This window comes from Coturnix japonica, chromosome 2 (genome assembly GCF_054131305.1).
Source record: "Coturnix japonica strain WE chromosome 2, WE-NBRP24, whole genome shotgun sequence".
Taxonomy (NCBI): domain Eukaryota; kingdom Metazoa; phylum Chordata; class Aves; order Galliformes; family Phasianidae; genus Coturnix; species Coturnix japonica.
In genome coordinates this window covers 115,478,979-115,504,298 of record NC_140664.1, presented here as the reverse complement: position 1 = coordinate 115,504,298, position 25,320 = coordinate 115,478,979, and the positions used below count along the sequence as shown (strand labels likewise).

Genomic DNA, 25,320 nt, shown 5'->3' with positions numbered 1-25,320 from the left:
AAAGGGCAGATAGGATACTAAATTTTGTTCTGCATCATAATATTCTTTTTTAAATCAAGAAATTATCAAGCAGATAAGTCAATTAATTTTTTCCCTGAACCTTGAAGAGGTATTTCATTATTAAAAAAGGATTTTAAAATGTGTTTAAAGTGGAAACATATAATAGTTAAATTTTCCAGGATTTTCTGGTACATAGTTGATATTTCAAAAATAAAAAATTAAATGCATTTCTATCCCCACTAAATCCATATTTTCCTAATTTTGACAGCCTAAGCAGAAAGAAGAGAAACATACTATATTTCTGTACTTTTTTATTTTAGGAAGAGTGATGTGTATTGTGGTGCTTACCACTGCACGGTCTTGTTTCCAAAGCTTGTTCTGGACAAAGATGTTGATTCTCTAAATCCTGAATGATTACTGCCCGAGATCGGACTTGTATGCCTCCGAAGCCAAGATCCTCACCATTAACACAGGTCAGTTGACAAAGGCTCCATTCTGACCACTCTTTCAAATAGCAGTCCCCTGTAAATTTTATTAGAAGATAAAAGATAATCCATGTATGTGAAAAGCTTCTGTCACTGAGTAGGACTTAGAAAAACTGCCCAAATCCTTTTGTTATTATTCCCTTTAGTTCTTTACATTCTAACTTTTAAACATGACTTACACAAAAGAGAAGATAATATTCTGAGCTTTTCTAAGTTTCTGTGGGTCAGAAAATAATAAAGATAAAAGTCTATTTGTTGGAAAGCAGGATAGGTTTCTGTAGCATTCCTATAAGGTCAGACTCATTCTCAGTTTCTGATGACACTCCACACACTGTTTGGATTTAATTAATATTAGGGTATTGTACACTGTGTGCCGTAGGCTAATTTTATACATCTTATTCATTACTTCTCTTTGATACTAGAAAGAAAAAGCATTGTTGAATTTTAAAAAGATTGTCACATATCATGCAGAAGCACTTTAAACAGACAGTAGAAACTACTACTGATACATTCTCTGTAAGACTGGGAAATGAGAAAGTGATTAAAGTGTCTATTCCACTTATTCCAGGGTAGTATAATAGAGATTTGTAAAATGTAATTTTATGAAGTAAAAATAAAAAATAAAATTCTACTAATTAGGTAAATTAGTGAGACTGACTAAAGAAAATTTAAGGAAGACCTTCAAAATAACATAAACAGACCATTTTGTAAAAGATGCAGCATGAAATGGGCTATACACAGACTCATTAATAAACCTCTTAGTTCTCATTATTGCAGTGAAAGAGAGCTATTAAAAATTAAAGCTACATTGTACTGTTGTGATGAAAGATGTAATCAGCACTGTGTTGACCAGATGCCTGATTAATGAAGGTATTTTATTTGCCAACATTAGGAAAGCATGTGAATAAATGAATAATTGGAGAACTGATGTATAATAGGAAAGCAAGCAGGGATTTTTGGAAACATTAGCCGGAACTTATTATTAGCACATCCCCATAGGGCAATTATTCTTACTGGCTAAATGTGAGACTGCTGAAGAACAGGTTTACACACAGCAAAATTTTAAATCCAATAGTAAGCAGTAGTGAATCCTCCACCAGAGTAACAAAGTTGGTCATTTGGTAGATTTTTCCAATCACTCAAGTATGTGAAAAATATTTTATTGCCTGTGGCTTATCCTGAACACTGATAACTGTAATCTAAAAGAGAAAACCGAACAAACTTGAAATGTAATGTTTATATGAATAACTTACCTGGACAAGGGACAGTGCATGTTTCCTCAAGTACCATCTTCTTATTGCCATCTATAATAGGCTCTATTTCTCCACAGAATTCCTCATCTACTATTTTGCCTACGTCTTCAGTGGATCCATCAAAAACCACACAGGAAATGTTCCGCACTCTTGTGCCCTCTCCACACTGTGCATCCTGGGGAAGGAGGAGATACATATCATATCGTTTGAACATATCATCACATATCATTGCATCTTCTATTATTTTTTGCCAAAATACAAAGAAAAATACATTGATTTTACATTTGAAATTAAAATATATATATGTATATATCTGCTCTCACCATTGTTTCCTAATGTATGGATCTAGCTTGTGCTTTTAAATTGCAATCACGGCAGTAGCTTAAGAGAAGATCTCTTCTACAATGAGGCTTTTATTTTTCAATAAGGATGCTCATCTGTTACCACATACATTCTTTTACTATGTCAAGATTTCAGTTATTAGCAAAGATGTCACTGAATTATCAAACTTTGAATGTCTGCAGGACATTGTTATACCCATTGACAAATATGAACACTAAAAATAAATCGTCACATTTTTTCTATAAAATATGCGGAAGTAAACTGATTACAATGCTTTCAAACAGATATCTGGGCATATTTCTCACATGCCTAGATATGTGAGCTCCATAATTTCAGTGTCCATTGTGGGTTTTACCTCTACTTTGCATGCAGACCATTGACCATACTGCCATCGATAACAAGGCTTTACTGGACAGGGTTTGAATTGCTCCATCTGAGAAGGACAAGGCCTCCCATCACCCTGAAATGGTTGATTTATGGTCCTTCTTCTGATCATTTTTCCTGCAAATGAGAAACAGCAATATAGGTAATAGGAAAGTGGCCAGATTGATTTATTCTTCAAGATGGTTCTACGTTGGTGAAAAGCATAGTGTTTGAATAATGTACTTTTTAAATATTTGATAAATTGGACAGTAAAGCAAATCTGTTGGCTCTTGCCTGTTACATGGATTTTCTTATTTTACATTTTCTGAGTCAGACACTATGTTCAGTACAGCATGAAGTACTGCATGAAGGAGGATATCTGATCAGGATTTCAGATTACTTCTGTAACAGGAAAAAAAAAAAAAAAAAAAAAAAAAAAAAAAGTAGTAAATTCCCAGTTCAGAAGCCTGTGGAAAAATACTCCTTCTGAAGATGCTAAAAAGTTTATAGCAGTTCTGTGGAGATACTGACTCCTCATCTGGAGTTTGCTGCTGTTTTTCCCCTGAGTTAATACAGAATTATGTGTAGGGAAGGGAAGGGGAAAGAACACAGGAAGGGGAGGGAAAGAAAAGTCAGTCTTTAAAATATTCCAAGATTACGTACAGACCTGTAAGGCCACATGTTTGTGAGCAGTCAGACCAAGATGACCAGTCAGAGAGCTGACAGTTCACAGGACATTCCACCACACAGGATATATTCATTTGCCATGTCTTTTCCAAACCAAGCTAGAAGAAAATATCCAATGGTTAGTATGTAATGTTCAGTCTGTGCCAGAAGTGCTGAGTATGCATTTGGACAGGATGAATCTGAAACAAGTAAGCTTTAAGTAAACATGAAGTAATCCCTAAGTAAAACGTAAAATAATAGGATATTTTAAATCTCATTTCACAAAATCATAGAATAATCTAGGTTAGAAACTATCTTTAAGTATCTAAGTATCTTCAAGTCCAGTCATGAAACTGATGGAATTAATCCCATCACTAAACCATATCCCTATCTGTTTAACACCTGCAAGGATGAGAATTCCAGCACTTCCCTGGGCAGCTTGTTCCTATGCCTTATCACCTTTGTCAGTGCCTAAACTAAACCCCTTCCTACCACACTGTCCCTCATCACCTGAGAAAAAGGGCAGATGTTTTCTTCCTGTAACCTTCTTTCAGGTAATTTTAAAGAGCAATGAGGTCTCTCTTCAGCCTTCTCTTCTCCAAACTAAAAACTGAAGTTCCCTCACTTACTACTCATATGTCCTGTTTTCTGGTCATTTCAGAAGCTTCATTACTCTTCTCTGCACACACTCAATGTCCTTGTAGTGAAGGGCCTGAAACTAAGCATGATATTCAAGTAGTGACCTCACCAGTGCTGTGTACAAGGGGTCAATCTCTTCCTTACTCCTACTGGCCATGCTATTTCTGATCATCATAGAATCATCATGAAATCATTTGACTTGGAAGGGACCTTTAAAGGTCTTCTAGTCCAACACCTCTGCAATGAACAGGGAGAGCTACAGCTAGGTCAAACCCTGAATGTCTCCAAGGATGGTGCATCCTTGCATTATTTTTGTGTGTCAGCAGCCCTCTTCTGAACTCACTCTAACAGGTCTGAGTCTCTCCTATACTGAGGACTCCACAGTAGAGGGGCAGAGTCACCTCCCTTGTATGTAGGCCAGGATGTCATTTGCCCTTTTGGTCACTTGAGCATGCAACAAAGTCCCAGTGGCAACACAGTCCTAAAGGCATATACTGACTTTTAAATATATTCTGAAATCTTCTTTCAAATAAATATTTTCTAAATAATAGCTTATAAAATGAGGGCTTCAGTTTGCACTTTTACTTTATACTATTTAGAATAATAAAATCATTGAATACCCAAAGTTGAAATGGACCTACAAGAATCATTGAGTCCATCATTTGGCTATGAAGTTTATTCTAACTAAAAGAACACTCCTTTCAACTAAAACCTAGCATCCTGATTGTTTCCAGCTTCTGCTCCTGAGCTAAGATAACACTGGGTATGCCATTAATACAGACTCTACCAAGAGCTGTTTCTCCATATTGTCACATTTTCTATTTGATTCCTTCTCAGAACTGGGGCAGTGAACAAACTATTCAAAAAGTCAATCCCTCCCAGGCTTTGTTAATAGATAATTGGTTGTCTGCAGTCCCTCCCTTCCAAGGATGGACATCTGGCTTTTTTAACACTGGAATGATTGTTTTTCTTCAACTTTTTATTTCTCCTGAAATAGCACATATGTTGAGTTTCTGCAAGCACTTGGCAGAGAACATCAGCATAAAGAATGAGATGCTGTCCAAATGTTCTGCAGCTCTGATCACAGTTGATAAATCTTCTCTCTGACTTGTCTTAAATTATCAGTGCATTATGCAGTTGGAGGCCCCATCGTCTTCAACTATACAATAAGTAAGGAACAAAGCAATCTAAGTGTTATTAAAGTATTTTGAAATAGGAGTATTCCAAAATTAACAATTTAATGCATTTCAAATCTGCCTCTGCCATAGAAAATGTCATTCTGAAATTAGTATTGCTTAGCAACTGATGCTAGGAGCTGAGTTCAAAACTATTCTTATTACATACAATAACACCATCCACAAAAACAATGACATGACATTGACACTGTCAACAATGTTTTGTTCTTAAAAAAATACATCAATATATGTTTTTCTGAAAGAAAACAAAACAAAATAAAACAAAACAAAAACAAAAAAACCAACACTTTTTTGTACAATAAGAAGATATCACCAGTACCTTTGATATAAAAGCTGCACATAGTGGAGAAGAACGAAAGAAGGGGATGTGGGAACAGACTCACATGTTCTCCCAAACATAGGTTCTGTATGAAGTTCTAGGGGCCGAATTCAGTGAAACACTAAAAAATGATGCAGCCCTCTCAGGGAAGTGCCAGCCTGTGCTTAGAGACAATGGTCTGTATGGGTCTTCAGTCTAATTTTGTAAAGCCATTTTTATGTACTAAACTCTGTGCTAAACTATGTTTCTATGTTCTAAACTCCTGTGCTCCAGATATTCTCCAGTCAAGGAGGAAGAGATATTCTGGCTAATACACATGAGAATATATGACACAAGATGGAATAAAACTGGTGGCATAAATATTAGCATGACAATAAAAATCCCTGCAACCTGCATAGCTTCAAAATGAATTGTAAAATACATGATATAAAATGTGAAGGAAAATCAATTCTGCTAACGTGAAGAGATCTGCAGTTTTCCAGCATGAAAGACACTCCTATCCACTGGCTTTTATCAGTGACCCTTGATCATCACTGAGACCTTTCAGAATTCCAGAAGGCTACCACTATCTTTAAGATAAATCCTGCCATGTGTTGTTTTTCCTTTAAAAAAGCCAACTAGGCTTTTCAAAACCTATTAATTTTAACAATACAAAGGTTAATGGCATGAAACTAGCAGTTAAGCCTTTAAAAAGGAAATAAACTCACAATTTCCTACTTAAATGCAAGCATAAAGCAATAATTAGGTACAACATTAGCATACATTTCATAAATAAACTACCACAGATACTGGAAATGTCTTATCCTGGTAGATTCACCAAGTCTTAAATTTGCCTTTGCAGTACTGTGTATTGAGACAAATGAGATTTTAGACCTCTACTTTACACATCAAAGAATGAGTTCATGGCTTTTTGCTGTATCACAGTGTAAACCTGATTTAACAGCTACTGCACACATCAACATCAGAAACTTTTGGGTCATCTGGAATTTGGATAATTAGGAAACCATAAAATAGTCTTTAAAGTCTGCTTTTGGGTCAAATCTTCTGACCAAAGGCTCAAAATCTACTGCACTGATTTATGGCAAACGTGTGAACACGACTGTTCTCTTTCAGGACTGACCTTCTCATCTAGAGAGAACAGGAATGACCTTGGCAGCCAGAGAAGCAAAAGCCCAAGAGGAGAAGCTGAAGGCCAAACTACCCCAAGGGATCTGCCAGCTGCATGTGTTAGACAGTGATTTGCTGCTGAAATGGATCTGAGGAACAATTAGTCTGCTCTAATTTGACATTAATCCCATATTCTTTTTTCATCCCTCTCTTTCCTTTGTCTGATGAATCAGAGTTCACAGTGTAGATCTTAGAAAATGTGGTTGGCAAAAAAATTGGAAACATTATATGAAAAGGTTGCTGGACAAATTATAGATGAGTTGTGGTTTCTTGTGTGCCCCAGTGGCGCAAGTGGTAGGAATGCCGCGTTGCAACACCGGAGGCCCTGGGTTCGAATCCCCCCTGTGGCGCAAGTGGTAGAAGTGCTGCTCTGCTGCACAGAGGCTCAAATCCCCGGGGGCTGGACTCGATGATCTCTAAGGTCCCTTCCAACCCGCACGAGACTATGATGACTATGATAGTATGATGTGTGAATGGCAAGTACTTAAGTTAAGAATACTAGCACGGAGTCCTTTATTTTTGTCTTTACCTGGCAGGGAAGGCAGACCAACATGAACCATAAATCCTGTGATAATCAAAAATTAATTTATAGGTTTGTTTCACGTGAATGTTTAACCTCTGCAGGAGGTTAATCATGCAATCTGTCAGACAGACTATTTGCCAATAAAAACCAAAATGTTTTGCATTTGCTGTCTGATTCAGACAAAATTGTTGGTTTCTAGTTTTTTCTGATGTTTAATTGCAGATAAATAAATAAAAATAAGTCCCTAAGTCTGAGAATGACCAGAGTTAACTTGTCTGAGGTGATTTGATATTCAAATAATAAAAAGACAATCTGAGTACTTGTGACACACCAATTTTTCCAAGTTAGTGACCAAGTAAACTAGTATTACTGTGCACTGAGAGTTTGAAGGGAACTATGATAACATAACTAGGACTTGGAAATAAGCCCTACAAATTAATTTATCCTGGCAGTAATCAAGAAGATTGGCTAGCTTCTTATCAGATTGACCAAAACAAACACAGGATCACATGGAATGTATTAGGAAAGCAACAGCCAGAAAATGGGAGCTTGAAAGAAAATGTAATCTTTGATGACACTGATGCTCATATATGAAAAGTGTGATAGCCAAAGGACAAAATGAAGGGATTTTTTATTACAAGGTTTTTATTTGTTTTAAGAACCATATCGAGGAAATAAGACCTTCATTTTTAAGAGATCAGAATAGGTTTTGCTAGTCTGATCCCCCCTTCTTGCATATGACAGTAAGAATCATAATTCTGTAAATTTATCTGCATAAATTATCCACATAAATTAGGTAGAACTTCTGCTTTATTCATACAGTTGATATAAAATCTTACGATAGCCCAGGGGAAATTCCATTTGCTAACTCATTACAGAATTATTTAGTGTTTCTTTTACCATCAACCTCTCTAGCTCATTTTTAACTTAACACAATATTTCTATACTGCTTTCATAATGCAAAAAATAGATTCCTCTTGCTCCCTCCAAAACCAAACAAAAACAAAAACAAAAAAACCCAAACAACCACAAAACAAAACAAAACTAAAGGACCATTTGTGATTAGATTAGTGAAAAGTGTATAGTACATATACATGTTTTGATAATTTCTTTAACACCCTCCTCTTGTGAACCAGAAGGTCACAAGAGTTCACTTTCACATCTTTAGACTTAAGGATCTAGTAAGACTGAAACAGCCTGGCTTTATTGTTTATCAGGTTAGCAGCTTTTACTCCTCACACTTATTGGATCAGCCTTTGACCTTGCTGTACCACTGCTTACACATCCAAAATTGAACATGTAGTATTAACAGTATGATTGAGAATAGGATCAGATCTTTTACACAAGGATGTATCTCTACATAATGCAGCAAATAAAAAAATAAGTAAAACTGTGTCACAGCAGCTGTTGTAAAGTGAGAACTCCAATTCATTAATGTCAATTGGCCAGTCATTTACAGTAAGTAGTTCTCTGTTGCTCTAGTTTGTTCTCTAGGCAATAAACTTTCATTTCTTCTGGAGCAGGAATGCTCCAGAGGTTTTCTGCAATGAGGTTCCAGCGTAAAAAGTAACCACTGATTTTAAAGGTTGCTTAAATTCTTTGGGTAACAAGAGGAATAATTTAAGGGCTTTATGGTATAAGAAATATATATTCTAAAAATCTAATGAAGTATATATATATATTTTTGATGGGATATTCATGTGGATGGATATTTTCTGTGATGTTCTGGTATGAATTAATCAATATTTCTACCTCTAATAATAACAACAACAACAAAAAAAAAAAAAAAAAAAAAACCCACAAGGAACAATGGTTTTTTGTTTTGAGTGCTCTGAAACATTAAAATAATTTATTAATGCATTCCTGTATTAATTTCATATAAACTTGCTGGTGGGTAACCAGACTGAAATTTTTCCTGAGACATAAATTAATCAAGTATTAGATTGGATTATAATCCCAATATCTACATGCAAAGGAGGAACTTGGCACAAAAGTAGGTACCAGCCTCAACTGAAAACTTCTCTTTGCTAAAGAACCTGTAGGTTCAGAAACCCAGGATCTTGGAGGCCTAAGGATGTCTGATTGGTATGGGACACAACTGATCAGGAGGGGCAAGAACATACTAGGCTGGAAACTGGCAGGGCTCACCACTAGGGCTTTAAACCAGAGCTTTTGTAGTAAGGGTATATATTGCTGAGAGGCAGAGAAGAGCAAGGGAATGCTTCACATTAGGAAGCAGTGGGGGAAAACATCAGATTTGTCCCAGAGGTTTGTGGGGAGGCTCCTCAAGGGAGGCACTGTGTTCAAAAGCCCAGATGAAATGCCTTTATACCAACACACATAGCATGGGAAATAAGCAAGGAGAGTTAGAAACCATGATGTCCCCAGAAAACTTTGATCTTATTGACATCACAGAAACATGGTTGGCTGATTTGCATAAGTTGAATACTATCATTGAGGGCTACAAGCCCTTTATAAAGGATAGGCAAGGTAGGAGGGGTGGGTGAGTTGCCGCCTATTGTTAAGAAGTGAGTAGACTGTGAGGAGTTTCCTCTGAGGAACAGTCAGGCACAGATTGAGATCCTGTGGCTTAAAATTCGGGACAGGACTGGTCAACATCTTCACCATATACTACAGGCCACCTGAGCAGGAGGAGCCAGTTCCTGCATCATCTACAAGAAATTTCACATTCACAGGCTCTCATCCTGTTGAGGAACTTTAACCACCTAAATAACTTCTGGCAAGACAGCACAGAAAGCTGTAAGCAATCCAGAAAAATCCTGGAGTTCAGTGATGATAACCTTCTAGTTCAACATTGGACAGACCAACCAGAGGTGAAGAGTTTCTGGAGCTGGTGCTCACCAATGTGGAGTAGATTTGGTGAGAGTTTTGCGGTACTGGAACAAGTTGCCCAAAAAGGTTGTGGATGCCCCATCCCTGGAGGTGTCTAAGATCAGGTTGGATTGATATCTCTATGTTGTAAGATAAGCTGGCAGGGAAGAACAGGGAGCTTATTCTGAGACTCCAGGAGAAAAAGAGAATCTACCAGTGTGCCCCGGTGGCGCAGTGGTAGGAATGCCACCTTGCAACCCTGGGGCCCGGAGTTCGAATCTCCCCTGTGGCGCAAGTGGTAGAAGTGCCGCTCTGCTACGCAGAGGCTCGAATCCCGGGGGTTGGACTCGATGATCTCTGAGGTCCCTTCCAACCCGCACGAGACTATTATACTATGATGATGATACCTCCTGTATAAGAAGGAACGAGCAACTTGGGGAGAGTACAAATAATTGGTTAGGATATGCAGGGAGAAAATTGGAAAGGTAAAAGCTTGGTCTGAACTAAACTTCTCTGTTCAGGTAACAGAAAACAAAAACATTTTCACAAATATATTAACAATATGAGGAGGCTAAGGAGAATCTCCACCCTTACTGGATGATCTTGAAAGTCTTTTCCAACCTTGGAAATTCTATGAAATCATACTCTAGAGTACATGACATCTCCCACTTCTGAGAAGATTCCTTTTTCTACAGCTATATCCTGAAAAGTACCAACTAGCTGCTTCTTCACCAGGAAGGTCCAAGAGAAAAGATGTTTGTATCAAAGATGCTGCAAAGGGCACTCTACCTCAGATCCCCATTGCAAGTGATTTTGTCTCTGATATCAGGATTAGGAAGGAATAGCAGCTGAAGAAAATTCAATTACTTCCCATCAAGAAACACAGATAAGATTTGTGTTGTTTTCTCATTTTACCTCAAATTGTTATCTCCATGTGACTGAAAACACTCAGACTGATGGAAAAATGCAAGAAAAAACAGTCCTGTAGAATTTGAATTTAATTCCAACATTTGCAATATGGCTCTTTCAAAATTTAAGGGTTCTTATCAGTTGACTAAACCTTTATACATGCTCCTATTTCATTAATACTTCCTTCATCCTGCTCATTTTTTCACACTAGTCTGGGTACATTTTGTGTTGCACAGCTGAGTACAAGAAGTTAACATTCAACCCAGCTGCTGAATGACACGTGAGAAATATTTTCCAACACACTGAGTAAATGATTGATACTGGCAGCTGTCCAAAGCCCCACACAGACATTATATCAAATTAGAATGATGATTAGTGTACTGATTAAGATTTATTGCCTTTATTCTACTTTATTAATTATTGTTTCTAAGTCATTTCCTTTAGGACATAATAATTAGCATACCTTCATGGAGGCACTTAAAAGGAAATTGTATAAAAATCACTGTTGATGGCACAGTTCATTTCAGAGGTACTTAACAATCCATGAATAGTGTTGTGAAACAGCTGGCAATGATGGGTTATACTCTGTAGACTGTAGTTGGTTCAGCATTAATTAGCACCACTAGAAAAGATCTTACAGGTACCCACTCACCTCTTCACAGTACTTCAGGTCAACTGATTTGCCATCACTGCGAACACAATCGAGCATCCGTGTCTTGATTCCATTACCACAGACAGCCTTCTCACTGAGCTGACATGTACTCCAGTCTGGAAATAAGGAATTCATTAGGGTAGCAGACATCTTAGATAAAACTCATAATGATCCTATGTCTCATTTAATTCTAATTTTGTTGACATAAAATAATCCCCATAGAAACTTTTACACGTGCAATTCTCATGGAGGGAAGACAGCTGCTACTTGCTTTTGAAAGCAGGCACAGCTCATATTCAATTCAATCTACATAGACTTCGAGGAAATAAAAAAAATGATAATTAAATTAATTTCCTGGTGTTAGAGCATGTGCACTGCATCCCAGCTGCAAAGTCTTCAATAATGTTTTGTACAAATCAAACAGACTGCAACAGTCCTCAGTATGAGACTCTGGATAAGAATGGAAAGCTGAAAAAACTGGCCTGCAAGGTGGTTGGAACTAAGTCATAGTCTGATGAGTCACTAGGTGATATGACCACAAATACCTGTTACATTGTAGTCATAGTGGTAGCAGTTTTTGTTCAAAGTGCAGACTTCCGTCTCAGTGGCAGCAGGGCAAGACTTTCCTTCAATTGGTTGTCTTAGGGATTCAGATGACCTTTCACGGACACTGCTTCCATTGCACGGCTTGAAAGAGAAATTGGAAACATATTTGATATTTTGGCACCCTGATACCTTTCCATATTATAACAACCTTTCAAGTAACCTCTTGATTGAATGTAAATTTAAAATAACAGGCTCATGTTGTTGCCTATGAGAAATCATTTCCTTTTCACTTCAGAAGAAATTTTAATCTGCTGTTTAACTTTGGTACCAAGCAAGCTGAAAACACCTTTAACTGGATAACAACTTGGTATTTTCCCAATTAGTTCATATCTCAGTGTAGTGCTTTGAAATGATTCCATTCTCAAACTGAATATTTAGAGGCTTATTTTGCAAATGCCCTACTGCAGTGTACCAGAGTCTGAATACTCAGAGGTTCTAAAACCTTTTTTTAAGTTTGAATTGAAGTTTTTGGCACTTCCTTTGGAGATTCCTGGCAGGAAGGAGAGAAAAGATACAAAATTATCTTTATGTGTTTAACTACAAACTTTTCTCTTTCCAGAATAGTAACATTTTCAATACATTGGCTATCTTCTGATACAGAGAGGACCAAAGCTAGGCAAAAACCATTGAAGAAGTTATTTCACCACACAGAACCTACTCCATACTGAAGAATGTCCATTTGTGACATTTTTATTTATGAAGATTAACTTCTGGGGGCAGTTTCACTGAATGAAAAATACCTGCACACCTTTATTTGCATCTAAGTGTGAATTATGACAGTAAATACAGTTATTTACATATGTATTCAGTGCTCATTTCAGCATCTTAACAAAATAATTCATATACAATACACTTCTTACCAATGAACATCGAGACCATGATCCCCATTCAGACATAACACAGTCTTCAGGACATGGCAGTGTGCATTTTCTAGCACCAAGCGGCATCTCTTCAGGATCACACAGGTAGTCCTCTACAGTGTCAGAAGGACCATCCACAGTGTTCAGCATGCATCTGGAAAAAAGAACTGCACATAAACTGCATTTGCCATGGATTTTGTGCATGACTGCATCACACAGTATTTTAAAGCATTGTAACATTTTGTCAGGATACAAAAAATGAAGTGATTGAGGTAAAAGAATACTGATCTGTGAAAACTCAAGTAAAGCCAAAGAGACAAAAAGAATATTTGTTTATACAGATGACAGCCGTATTACAAAATGCACAGAAGTTAAATGTTCCTTGTTAGTGATGTGCCAAGAGGTACTTTAGATTGAAAGAGAAACAATATTGTTTTACCTGACTTTCCTTGTTTGAACACCTTCTCCACAGTTCTCTTTCAAGTCCACATTGGTCACCTTGCAGACACTCCAGGGCTCAGTAACCCATATGTATTGGCTGCAGTCACTGTGGCATGGGACTACCTCATATACCTGGAATCCACACTGAGTGTCAGTTTTGTTGCATACAATCAAGATAAATATGCAACAGAGATTATGCTGACATATAAGCAAAAAAAAGTTTATGATCTATCTGATAAGAATAACAAATGTAATTAATTTGACATGTATAGAACTTGCCGTTTTAAAGGTTGTAATAATGATATTGATAAAATACTTGATGGAAATTTACAAGAATACTGGCATTAGTATTTTTTATGGATTTGACAACAGACTTTGAATAGCATCTTGAATAGTAATTTATATTTAAATTTTATGTATGTTTTCTTTTAGGAAAAAAAAATAAAGGCAGACAATGTATGTACTGAAGCAGTATCAGGAAGCCCTCGTTAAGGTTATTTCACTGTTTTAGAATCTCTTACCTGAGCCTGAAGAAAGTATTTTCATGAACCCAAGAGAAAAAAAAACAGAGAGAAAAAGAATGATTAGAGTTAAACATAGGTACATAAAAAGCATTTATTTTGTTTACCTTACAAACAATACTCTGTGACTTCTGATAAGCAAATCACATCATTTTTTTTCCTCTTGGATTTTCCTTATTTTTGAGGCATTTTGAAGATGTTTTATTTAGAAGAAAATAGAATTTTATAAAACATAACTACTAGCAATTATCTCACAGATTAAAGATCTTTGCTTCTAAATTGGCTTTTATCAGCCACATGTCATCCTGGGTGTCAGGAGAGCACAACAAGAATTTCTAGAGAATCCAAAACTCTGTTTTAAATAAGACAACATTCAATTCAGGAACACTATTTTGATGGAAAAGCAGAACTGTTGGTTTATGAACCTACAATCACAAACAAAATCCACAGAACAATGAATGTGCAAAGAATCAGAGATATCACTATGCAGTGTAACAGCCTAAATACAAGAAAACCACAGTAGTCAGTGCATCTGTGCCTTCTGTGAACTATGCAGGCACTAAGTCAGGTGTGAAGATCAGTGGTGTAGATGCACCTGGACATAAAGCTGTTGACCATGACCTTATGGCTGTGATAATCCAACTGTCATGGTTTTATGACTTTTGGTTACTGGTATTCCACATCATAACATCATGTAGTGCACTGTTTCTCCTCAGATCATTGCTGATGTTTTAAATTATTTTCGGGTCCCTTGATTCCTTTTTCTGGAGGTGCAGATTTTGTAAAATCCCTCCACCCCACTAGTCATGGAACTGGGTAGAACCAGCCTGTAAAACACTGACACCAACAAACTCTTCATCCACTGAACAGTCCATCCTTAAAATCCATATATTTCCAAGTTAGACATAAGGATGTGAGACAGCCTCAAAGGCCTTACACAAGTCCAGGAAAATGGCATTTATTGTCATTCTTTTGTCAGCAATACCATCACTCCATCATAGAAAGCCACCAGAAGGTCAGGCATGACCTTCCTTTGGTGAAGCCGCACTCGGCTCTCATCCCACATGCGCCTTAGGATAGCTCCCAGGAAGATCTATTTCAGGATCCTCCCAGGCACAGACATGAGGCTCACATGCCTTTAGTTCCCTTGGTCTTCATTTCCCTCTTTCTTAAAAATGGGACTGATGTTTCCCTTTTTCCATTCACCTGGGTCTTCACCTGACAGCTGGAACATGATGGACAACAGCTTGGCAACTACATCAGCCAGCTTCTTCAGGACCCTGGCATGCATGTCTTTTGGCCCCATAGACTTACAGACATTTAGCCTCATCAGATGATCTTAAATTTGCTCTTCTCATAAAGTGCCTGAGAGGAGGCACTTTATTTGTTTTGTTCAGGATTTCCAACATGAAAACAGTGAAGCCTTAATTCATGAGAATGTCTGCATATATCTGGTTCTGCTTGGCATAAGAAAAAATATATAAAACTTGTATATTCATGTATGTGTTTAGTGATATTCACCCAACCCTACCTGCACTTCTGTAACTATGACTGCATGTCACAACAACCATTTAGTGTAAGGAATGCATACCCATCCACTGGATGACTGAGAAAATAATACCTGGAGGCAAGAATGGGAGCGATGCCCTTATACTTTTGTTTCCTCTAGCAATCTCAGATTAGCATTTTCACTCGAAATCCTCTGAAGGCCACTGATGCAATCTTACAATAATCCTGACTGTATATTGCCATGTCATATTACTATGACATTTAACCTCACAGAATGCAGAGTAAACTGCATTCAGCTGAAGCATGGTTTGGGAGCCACTCCAGCATGCATGACCCAGGAGTACATGGAAGAAAGCAGGCTAAATGAGACATCTTCCATTCACTGTGTTCAGTCCCCACCAAAAGAGTCATGCATTCGTTAGCCCTGATTGATGTTGAGTAACCAGCTCTTAAAACATAACAACATCTTAAGCACTTCATTTCCACACTTCACTAGTCTTACCATTAGAAAATTTCCCCAAGGCTTAACCCAAAACTGATTGCAGCATTCTAAGCCTACTGCTTTTTATCCTATTCATGATGGTCATGGAAGATAGACTATTTCCTCCTCCTTTAATAGAGCCTTTCACGTTCATGCAAGTAGACTGCCAGCATGATCCCTACCATCTTCTTGTCCATGAGCTAGACTATCTATTGCAAGCTTTCCTCAGATATCATATTTCTCAGCCCTCTACCTACAGTATAATCTCTCTCTACATCATATCCCCTATATCTAAGGCCTCCAAAGACCCAATCTAACCACTATATTGTGTATGTATGCATATAATGATATTTTATATATTTGTATATACATATAATATCAATTATATGAAATAAATATTCTGAAGTTTCAGCTGTTTTCCAGACAAATGAATATTGGACTGTATTTAGATTAATTAACTAACCTGTTGCTCCTTGGTAATTAGAATGTAGGCACATTCCTTGAATATTTCTGAGATGTCCAGACAATGAATGTATTTTAAATTGAAAGACATATCCTCTGAACTCTTTGACATTACTATACTATGTGTGTAACTCTCTCATGAAGTAATGTGTGTGTGTATGTGTGTGTATATATATATGTATATATATTTACTGTAATTATATTATGAATCTACGATTATTTGAAAAATGCCACATTGCAACAAATAAAAACACCAGTAGAGGGCAATAGTGTTGCACATTTGAGGACATCAGACCTCTAACAAAATCAAAATGAGTCTGTTATGTTCTGTATGAGTATTAAAGAAAGAGAAATATTTTTGTATAGACTATATGTTTTTTCCTGTTGAAACATATTCTTCCTAATCTAAATGATTTTTATGGGCTAAAATTCAGCAACACACATTCTAGTTTTTGTTTTGCTAGACTGGATCACAATCTTAGTTCATTAGTTGAATAGATATTTTATAAATTAAAACTAATTATATTCCCTATAGTAGAAAATTAGATCAACAAGCCATTTCACTCTGTGCTAGCAAAATGCTGAAATGATAACTACATGCATTTTATTCAAATGTATATTGACATCATATTTTTTCCTATTTCTAGATATTTATAGGAAAGATCATGTGGTCATTCAACATGCCTATGCAAAGTAAATTAAATTCAACAACAATATTAATATAAATTGACTTCAAAAATTGCAAGTTAATTTAAAAGCTTTTTTTTTTTTTTTTTCCTGCATAAAACTCTTCAAGCAAACAGGAAGAACATGGACATCAGGGGTTTGATTTAGATTAGTGCTAAATTTATTCCCACAGACTACACATTCATTTCTCATCAAAGCACTCCCAGTATGCTCTAGGATCATGTGTCCTAGCTTAGTATCATTTGAACAGGAACCAGTTTGGGCAGCCAGATTATTATCTTCAGACACAAGATCTTCAGCATCTACATTAAATAATATTTTATCGACTCTACTCTATAGTTCAGATTAAGTACTAAACTCCTGCAGATGATTGAACAATGAAGGCAGGTCCTGCACCAGCTGAGGAAATTTAAGCAATCTCAATCTACATGCATCTGCCCCATATTTGTGTAGCTTTTTAAAATTAAAAAACAAACAAACAATCAAAAACCCCCAAACAACAATAATACAGCTAAAAGGGTTTTCTGAGGTATGGAAAAACTACATCAATAATCTATATGTAAATAAAATTACCTGATTGACATGATCTAGCTTGGGACAGGGTCTTCCACCATTGTAGGGTTTTTCACGGAGCCATTTTGACCGAACTTTTACCCCACTTCCACAGGATTTACTACAGCGAGACCAATTGGACCACTCACTGAGCTTGCAGTCAGAGGGACATGGAATAATACAGGCTTCCTCAATATAACCTGTGTGAATGGAAAAGAAAGTGAAATCTCTTCAGCATGTCATCCTGCCATGTCTCCCTGAAGCCCTAGTCTAATTCATTTAGATTGTCCAAAGTTTGACTTGACAGGACTGTGTGAATAGAGAGATTTCTTCATCATTAGGGCTAAATTAAATTCTGCTGAAAATTGACACGTATTTTCTGGAGACTGTGATAGAGTAATAGCTGAGCATCCTCACTGCTATCCGATTATGATTCACATCCATCAGATTTCAGTATTCAAAATTTCTGACAGCAACAGCATAATTGACTCTAACCCATCCCTTGTTTTATCATTCTTATACCATGAAACAATTCATTTTTTAATAAAAGTAGTTTTAATTAAAAGCCTCTTCCATAAATGTAAAAAGTAAGCTGCAGTTATTAAATATATATATCTATCAAACTGAATGAAAAAATTCATCTCTTGTCAGCACAGAGCAAGGGAACTTAACACCTTGTGACCTTTCTAAGGCTAGAAAGAGAGAGTGGTCTGCCACATTAATGATCTGCCGATTAACAACCATCTGCCCCCACTAACACACTGAATAATTGCTCTGAATGGAAAAGCAGATGTTGGGTTTGGATAAGTCATCAGCCCTGAGAGGCTGGAAAGGGGAAGAACATGGTCTGTGGGGAGTAACATGAAGCCTCAATTCACCAAGTAAGTGAAAATGTCTTTTTTTAAAAGCAACATATGCCACAGCTCTATGAAGTGTGTCATTTATGCCAATATTTACAGCAGAAGATACAAAACCTTAGCAAAATAGTTGGCCTTTGCAGTATTTATACTACAACAATATCCTAAACTTTAATGAACTATCCCCTTCCCTTCCCTGTATCATATCTTGAACACATTTGCTGTTGGAAAACATTGACTTTAATAATTAAATAATCCTTAGTGTATATAAAAGGGAATTAAAATATTTAATAAACAGATGGAAAATTAATACTCACATGGATAAGACAATTCTCGAACGACTCACATGGTTACATATATTTCTCACATAATACAATTTTTAACACTTTTAAAAAATCACTGCCATTTTCATCTGAGCTGATCTTAGTAACTTTAACTTGTACTTCTAAGTAAAGCTATCGCTCCTCTTCTGAAGCAGCCAATGCCGAACACTCACTTGTAATGTACAAAAATCAAAACTCTTAAAAATTTGATTTCTATATACATATTTGTGTCAAATACAAAAAAACACAAGTGGCTTTTTTTTAAACATACCTCAATCATTGGCCTCAAGTTACACCAGGGTAAGTTTAGGTTGGATGTTAGGAAACTCTTCTTTACAGAAAGGGTAGTCAAGTACTGGAATAGGCTCCCCAGGGAGGTGGTTGAATTGCCATCCCCGGATGTGTTTAAGAACCATTTGGATGTGGTGCTCAGGGATATGATTTAGCAGAGGGTTGTTAGAGTGAGGGTACTATGGTTATGCTGTGGTTGGACTTGACGATCTTTAAGGTCTTTTCCAACCGGGGTAATTCTATGATTCTATACTGTAAAAGTCAAAATATTTTATAGCCAAATTCAGATGATGGTTTTAGTCGAGCTAGTTCTCCTCCGTTTATAACTTCTAGATATTTAAACAGTTTAAATATACACAGCCTCTCCTGAATATGAGCACTGCAGAACTACTATTCATTAAATGTATCTTCCTTAATTTGGCTAGAATGCCATTATCTTGAACTACAAGCACACTCATTAAGTATCTCTTGCCATTCATTCAGTGATATTGTATGAAATGTTGTATGAAAGGTACACAGTGATATTGTATGAAAGATGTTAGACAAAATATGTTTTTGAAGATCACATCACTGCAAACCAGAGCTGGTGACACAGTTTGCCTTGCAGCAGTAGATACAAAACTGATTACATTTCACCTTAACTTATATCTCTGAATTAGTCTTGGAAATCAGAGGTATTTGACTGCAAAGTCCTACTTTACAATGAACTTTTACATCATAAATATTGAGCTCTGTAACTTCATCAGAAGTTAGCATTCAAAACGCTTTCTTAGGTGCTATACAAAACCATTTATGCATACCATTAAAAAATCACTGAATGAAAATTCACAGCAGAAACAAAGTCAAAAGAAGCAAATAAAAGAAAAAAAAAGAAAAAAAAAAAGAAAAAAAAAAGTAAAGTGATATTTATTATCTAATGGAACTACCTGAAAATCGAAAATCTAAGACTATTTATAAATTTGCTAGAGATTCTAATATGTTGTATTTAGTTTCAAAATAACTTCTTAAATTTTTGTACTGGAGAAACCTACAATAGCACAGTTATACTATTTAGCACTCATTAAATCTCTGCATCTGCATTTATTGCATGGAAGAAACAAATTCAAAGAGCTTTAAATATACTGTATGAAGTCTGTTCCAAAAGCAATGTCTCCTATTTTATTATGTTGGTGATACGGTAGTAGAGGTTGAACCTTCCAACCCATATTCCATTACACTTTGTTGCTGTGTGACAGATGGCAGCAGAGGGGCAATCTGACAGAATGACATTTGACAATGGTTTGGTTTTTCACTGTGGAGCCAGGAATTGTACATGATTATCCTTTTGCTTCCCTTCCAACCAGGATTATACTATAGTTCTATGTCCCTTTAGAGAAGGGAAAGACTAAGGGAGAATAATGGAAAGAGTAAATAAAGACAAGTAGATGGAAGGGGAAAGTAAATAACTGAGAAAATAGTAAAGAAAATTGTGAAGAAAAATACTACACAGGGAGAGAAAACAAAGAAAAAAGAGAAAAGATATAAACTAAACATTCTGCCCAAAGCAATACCTTGGCAATGCACAGACAGAATGAAATTCACTCAAGATTCTATTCAGGTATCAAAGCAGAACAGAATTAAGAATGTTCCCACAAATAATAAAAGAGGACCAAAGGAAGATAAAATAATAATAATGAAAACCACTCTGATTTGGCATCTGATTTTTATTCTCTAGGTAATTAATGTGTGGAATGAAAATGAAAAGACCCTTGTTATATCTGACATTAAAAAGTTTTTGGCATACTCATTCTTTGGTGCCGTTTCTTCCTCTCAGGCACTTCACTATTCCAATTTAACAATCTATTTAGCATTTAGCTACGCCCCAGGACTCCCCTGGAACCAGGCAGAAGCAGATTCAAATTGCTTGTAGATATTTCTTCAGTCAAGAAAGATGTCTGAATATTAAAAGTTACATGCTGCAAATGACATACTGTGCTCCATTTACTACTCTTCTAATGCCTCTTTTCAGAAAATGTTTCTCTGAAGAATGTCATCACCTCAGATGCCTTCTGTACACTCAATGTCAACATATCTTAAGATTTTAGGATTAATAAAGATAATCATTTCTAGAAGTTCATAGAAATTACCAGCAAATCAAAGAAAATTGATGTTCAGGAAGTTTGAAAAATGCACACTCTTGGTTGGTTGGTTGGTTTGCTTGTTTTCCTTTAGGGTAGGGCTGATTTTATTATATTTCTGGTACTTGTAAACCTTGACCCTTCCATAAATATTTTTATGAGGAGAGAGTATACTCTGATATAGGAGAATAACAATAATAATAATAATAATAATAATAAATAAAAGACATGCAAATGAGACTAGTGATGCAGTACATGCAGTACATAGCTCCTAATGTGGAAAGGACATAAATGGGGACTTTTTTTCAGTTTTCAGTCTTGTTCCTACTGATTTAATCATACTTGAGAGGGTATAACTTGTATTAGATACTGTAAAAGCAAATTAAAGAAACAGTTTGCTAAAGCCTGAGGGCAGAGGGATGTCTATACAATGGAATATCACAAAATTATATCACACATTCAGGTTGTGTAATACAATTGCAGAAAACTGAGATTTAAAGAACAAGCAAAAACAGGATAGATGCAGAGAGAAGGAAAAGGAATAAGAGCATGGAAGTGGCTGTGAAGAAAAACAGAAGAAAATAAGAAAGAACACGAGAGACAGCGAAATAGCAGACCAACACAGCTAAGGCTAAAGATATATTCATCGGACATCTGCAGATCTACTACCCACTTTTAATAATTCAGGCTGGCAGTGAGGAAGTTGGCAAGGAAAGCCTGAGGTCCATCAAGAAAGACTTCAGGGGAATGGGGCGAATACTTGAAGGAGCTGGGGTGCAGGTGATCTTTTCTTCTATGCCCGTGGTGTCAGGAAAAGGTACAGGGAGGATCCAAAAAACCCATCTCTTAAACAGATGGCTTAAGAGCTGGTGCAGACACAAGAATTTCGGCTATTTTGACCATGGGGCAATCTACACTGCACCTGGAATGATGGCTGCTGATGCAAGCAGCCTGTCCCTGAGGGGTAAGAGGGTATTAGCTGAAGAATTAGCGGGACTCATTGATAGGTCTTTAAACTAGGAACGAAGGGGGAAGGGAGCAAAATAAGGGCTACTGGGGTTGAACGGTGCATTCAAGGGATTGTACCAAACTCCGTGGGCAATGATTGCAGAGTGCAAAAGGAGGGAGTAGGGCAGGGGGATGCTGGGGATGCCGCTGTTCTAGCGGATCCTGGATCGCTTATGAAGGTGGTGAGACGGACAGCCCGGCTGAAGTGCCTTTATACTAATGCACGGAGCCTGAGTAACAAGCAGGAGGAACTGGAAACTGTGATGCACTCTGAAAATTATGACATTGTTGCTATCACAGAAACATGGTGGGATGACTCCCACAATTGGGATACTACCATCAATGGCTATAGGCTCTTTAGGAGAGATAGGCGAGGTAGGAAGGGTGGGGGAGTTGCTCTTTATGTCAGAGATTGGATAAACTGTGAGGAGCTCCCCATGAGAAACAGTCAAGAACAGGTTGAGAGCCTGTGGGTTAGGATTAGAGATGGGACTAATAAAGGTCAGCTGGTATTAGGGGTATACTACAGGCCACCTGATCAAGGGGAGGCTGCTGATGAGGCTTTCTTGCTCCAGATGCGTGAGGCATCTAGCTCACAGGCTCTTGTCCTGGTGGGGGACTTCAACCATCCGGACATCTGTTGGGAAAACCACACGGCAAGCTGCAAGAGCTCCAGAAGGCTCTTGGAATCCATTGATGATAGCTTTCTGGTTCAGGTATTGGACAGACCGACCAGAGGTCAAGCGTTGCTGGACCTGCTGCTCACCAACGCTGAGGAGATCATCAAAGGCGTCAAGGTCGGAGGATGCCTGGGCTCCAGCGATCATGCCCTGGTTGAGTTTGTGATCTCAAGCGATGCGGGCCTGGCAAAGAGCAGGACCAGGATGCTGAACTTTAGAAGAGCTGACTTCAAGCTTCTCAATGGAATGCTGGCCAAGATCCCCTGGCGCGATGCCCTCAAAGATAAGGATGTTGAGGAGAGCTGGCTACTGTTCAAGGATGCCCTCCTGGCAGCACAAGAGGTCTCCATTCCCCTGATTAAGAAAGTGGGCAGGAGAGGTAGAAAACCGGCATGGCTCAGCAAGGACCTGCTAAGAGAACTGAGGGTGAAGAAAGGGGTGTACAAGCTCTGGAAACAAGGCTGTGTCACCCGGGAAGAATACAGGGATGCCGTCCGAACTTGCAGACGTGGGATCAGGAAAGCCAAGGCGCAGGCAGAACTGAACTTGGCGAGGGACGTGAAAAACAATAAGAAAACTTTCTACAGGTACATTGGCCAGAAGAGACAGGCCAAAATGGGCGTACCTACTCTGGTAAATTTAAAAGGAGAAATGGCTTCAACAGATGAAGAGAAAGCTGAGGTGCTGAATGAGTTCTTCACCTCGGTCTTCACTGGTGGCCAGGATTCTAGTCTTTTTCACGTCCCTAAGTCTTGCACCCCCATACCTCTATGTGGGGACCAAGGAGGTAAATCCCTTCCCACTGTAAGGGTAGAGCAAGTCCGAGAGTGCCTCCTTAGACTGAATGAGTATAAGTCTATGGGGCCAGATGGCGTGCATCCCAGGGTCCTGAAGGAGCTGGCTGAGGTGGTTGCTGAGCCGCTCTCCATCATATTTGAGAAGTCATGGCTGTCAGGTGAGGTCCCGGATGATTGGAGGAAGGGTCACGTCACTCCCATTTACAAGAAGGGGAGCAGGGAGGACCCGGGGAACTACAGGCCGGTGAGTCTCACCTCCGTGCCTGGGAAGATTATGGAACAGATCCTCCTGGACAACATGCTTGATCACATAAAGAACGAGCATGTGATCCGAGACAGCCAGCATGGCTTCACCAGGGGAAGGTCATGCTTAACTAATCTTGTGGCCTTCTATGATGGAGTGACGGCGTTGGTGGACGAAGGGAAGGCGACCGATGTCATTTACCTGGACCTGAGCAAGGCCTTTGACATGGTCCCCCATCACATCCTCATCTCCAAATTGGAGGGAGGTGGATTTGATGGGTGGACAACTAGATGGATAAGCAATTGGTTGAAAGGCCGCAGACAGAGGGTGGTGGTCAATGGCTCTATGTCCAGGTGGAGGCCGGTAACGAGCGGCGTCCCTCAAGGGTCTGTCTTGGGACCGGTGCTCTTTAACATCTTTATTAATGACATCGATGAGGGAATGGAGTGCACCCTCAGCAAGTTTGCTGATGACACCAAGCTGAGTGGTGCAGTCGATACGGTGGAGGGAACGGATGCCATTCAGAGGGACCTTGACAGGCTGGAAAGCTGGGCTCGGGTGAACCTAATGAGGTTCAACACGGCAAAGTGCAAGGTTTTGCACTTGGGCCGGAAGAACCCCAGGCACCTGTACAGGCTGGGAGGAGTTGTCCTTGAGAGCAGCTTGGCAGAAAAAGACCTAGGGGTCCTGATAGATGAGAAACTCAACATGAGCCAGCAGTGCGCTCTGGCAGCCCGGAAAGCAAATGGGATCCTGGGCTCCATCAGGAGAGGGGTGGTCAGCAGGGATAGGGAGGTGATCGTCCCTCTCTACTCTGCTCTTGTGAGGCCCCATCTGGAGTACTGTGTCCAGGTGTGGAGCCCTCAGTACAAAAAAGATATAGAGATTTTGGAAAGGGTTCAGAGGAGGGCCACAAAGATGATCAGGGGGCTGGAGCACCTCCCCTATGAGGACAGGCTCAGGGAGTTGGGTTTGTTCAGCTTGGAGAAGAGAAGGTTGCGGGGTGACCTCATTGCAGCCTTTCAGTACCTGAAGGGAACTTACTCCCAGGAAGGGAGTAAACTCTTCGAAAGGGCTGATAACAGCAGGACACGGGGAAATGGTTTTAAGTTGAAGGAGGGAAGATTTAGGTTGGATGTTAGGGGAAAGTTCTTTACTAGAAGAGTGGTTAGGTCCTGGAACAGGCTGCCCAGGGAGGTTGTGGATGCCCCGTCCTTGGAGGTGTTCAAGGCCAGGTTGGACGGGGCCCTGGGCAACCTGATCTAGTAAAGGTGTATGTTTGGTGGCCCTGCCAGGCAGGGGGGTTGGAGCTACATGATCCTTGAGGTCCCTTCCAACCCGGGTAATTCTGTGATTCTGTGATTCTGTGAGATCATGTTCTGCCTGCTGTCTCCTCCTGACTCAAATCTTTCACTGCACACTTCCTGCAGTTCTTCCTATTCTCTGTAATATATGAAGACTGAAAAGATGAAATATGGGGATACTGTGGTACAGCGACATCTCTCTGCAAGGTACAGAATGGTACTGGAAAATAACAT

The 25,320-nt window shown here is 38.5% G+C and overlaps 1 protein-coding gene across 8 annotated transcripts in view; it reads right to left on the bottom strand.

The window, feature by feature from the left end:
- Positions 1 to 25,320, bottom strand: part of THSD7A (thrombospondin type 1 domain containing 7A) — a 257,860-nt gene that overhangs the window by 11,552 nt on the left and 220,988 nt on the right. For 7 of the 8 annotated variants that reach the window (XM_085538562.1, XM_085538563.1, XM_085538566.1 and 4 more), the window contains one exon: positions 16,272 to 17,665. In XM_085538562.1, coding sequence (XP_085394688.1) covers positions 17,454 to 17,665 — 212 coding nt within the window. In that variant the 3' untranslated portion in view covers positions 16,272 to 17,453. Of the gene's footprint in view, positions 1 to 348; positions 523 to 1,738; positions 1,914 to 2,435; positions 2,582 to 3,110; positions 3,229 to 11,346; positions 11,463 to 11,891; positions 12,034 to 12,812; positions 12,967 to 13,251; positions 13,386 to 13,774; positions 13,781 to 16,271; positions 17,666 to 25,320 lie in introns of those variants that run through there. The other variant, XM_015853615.3, reaches the window with a different exon arrangement.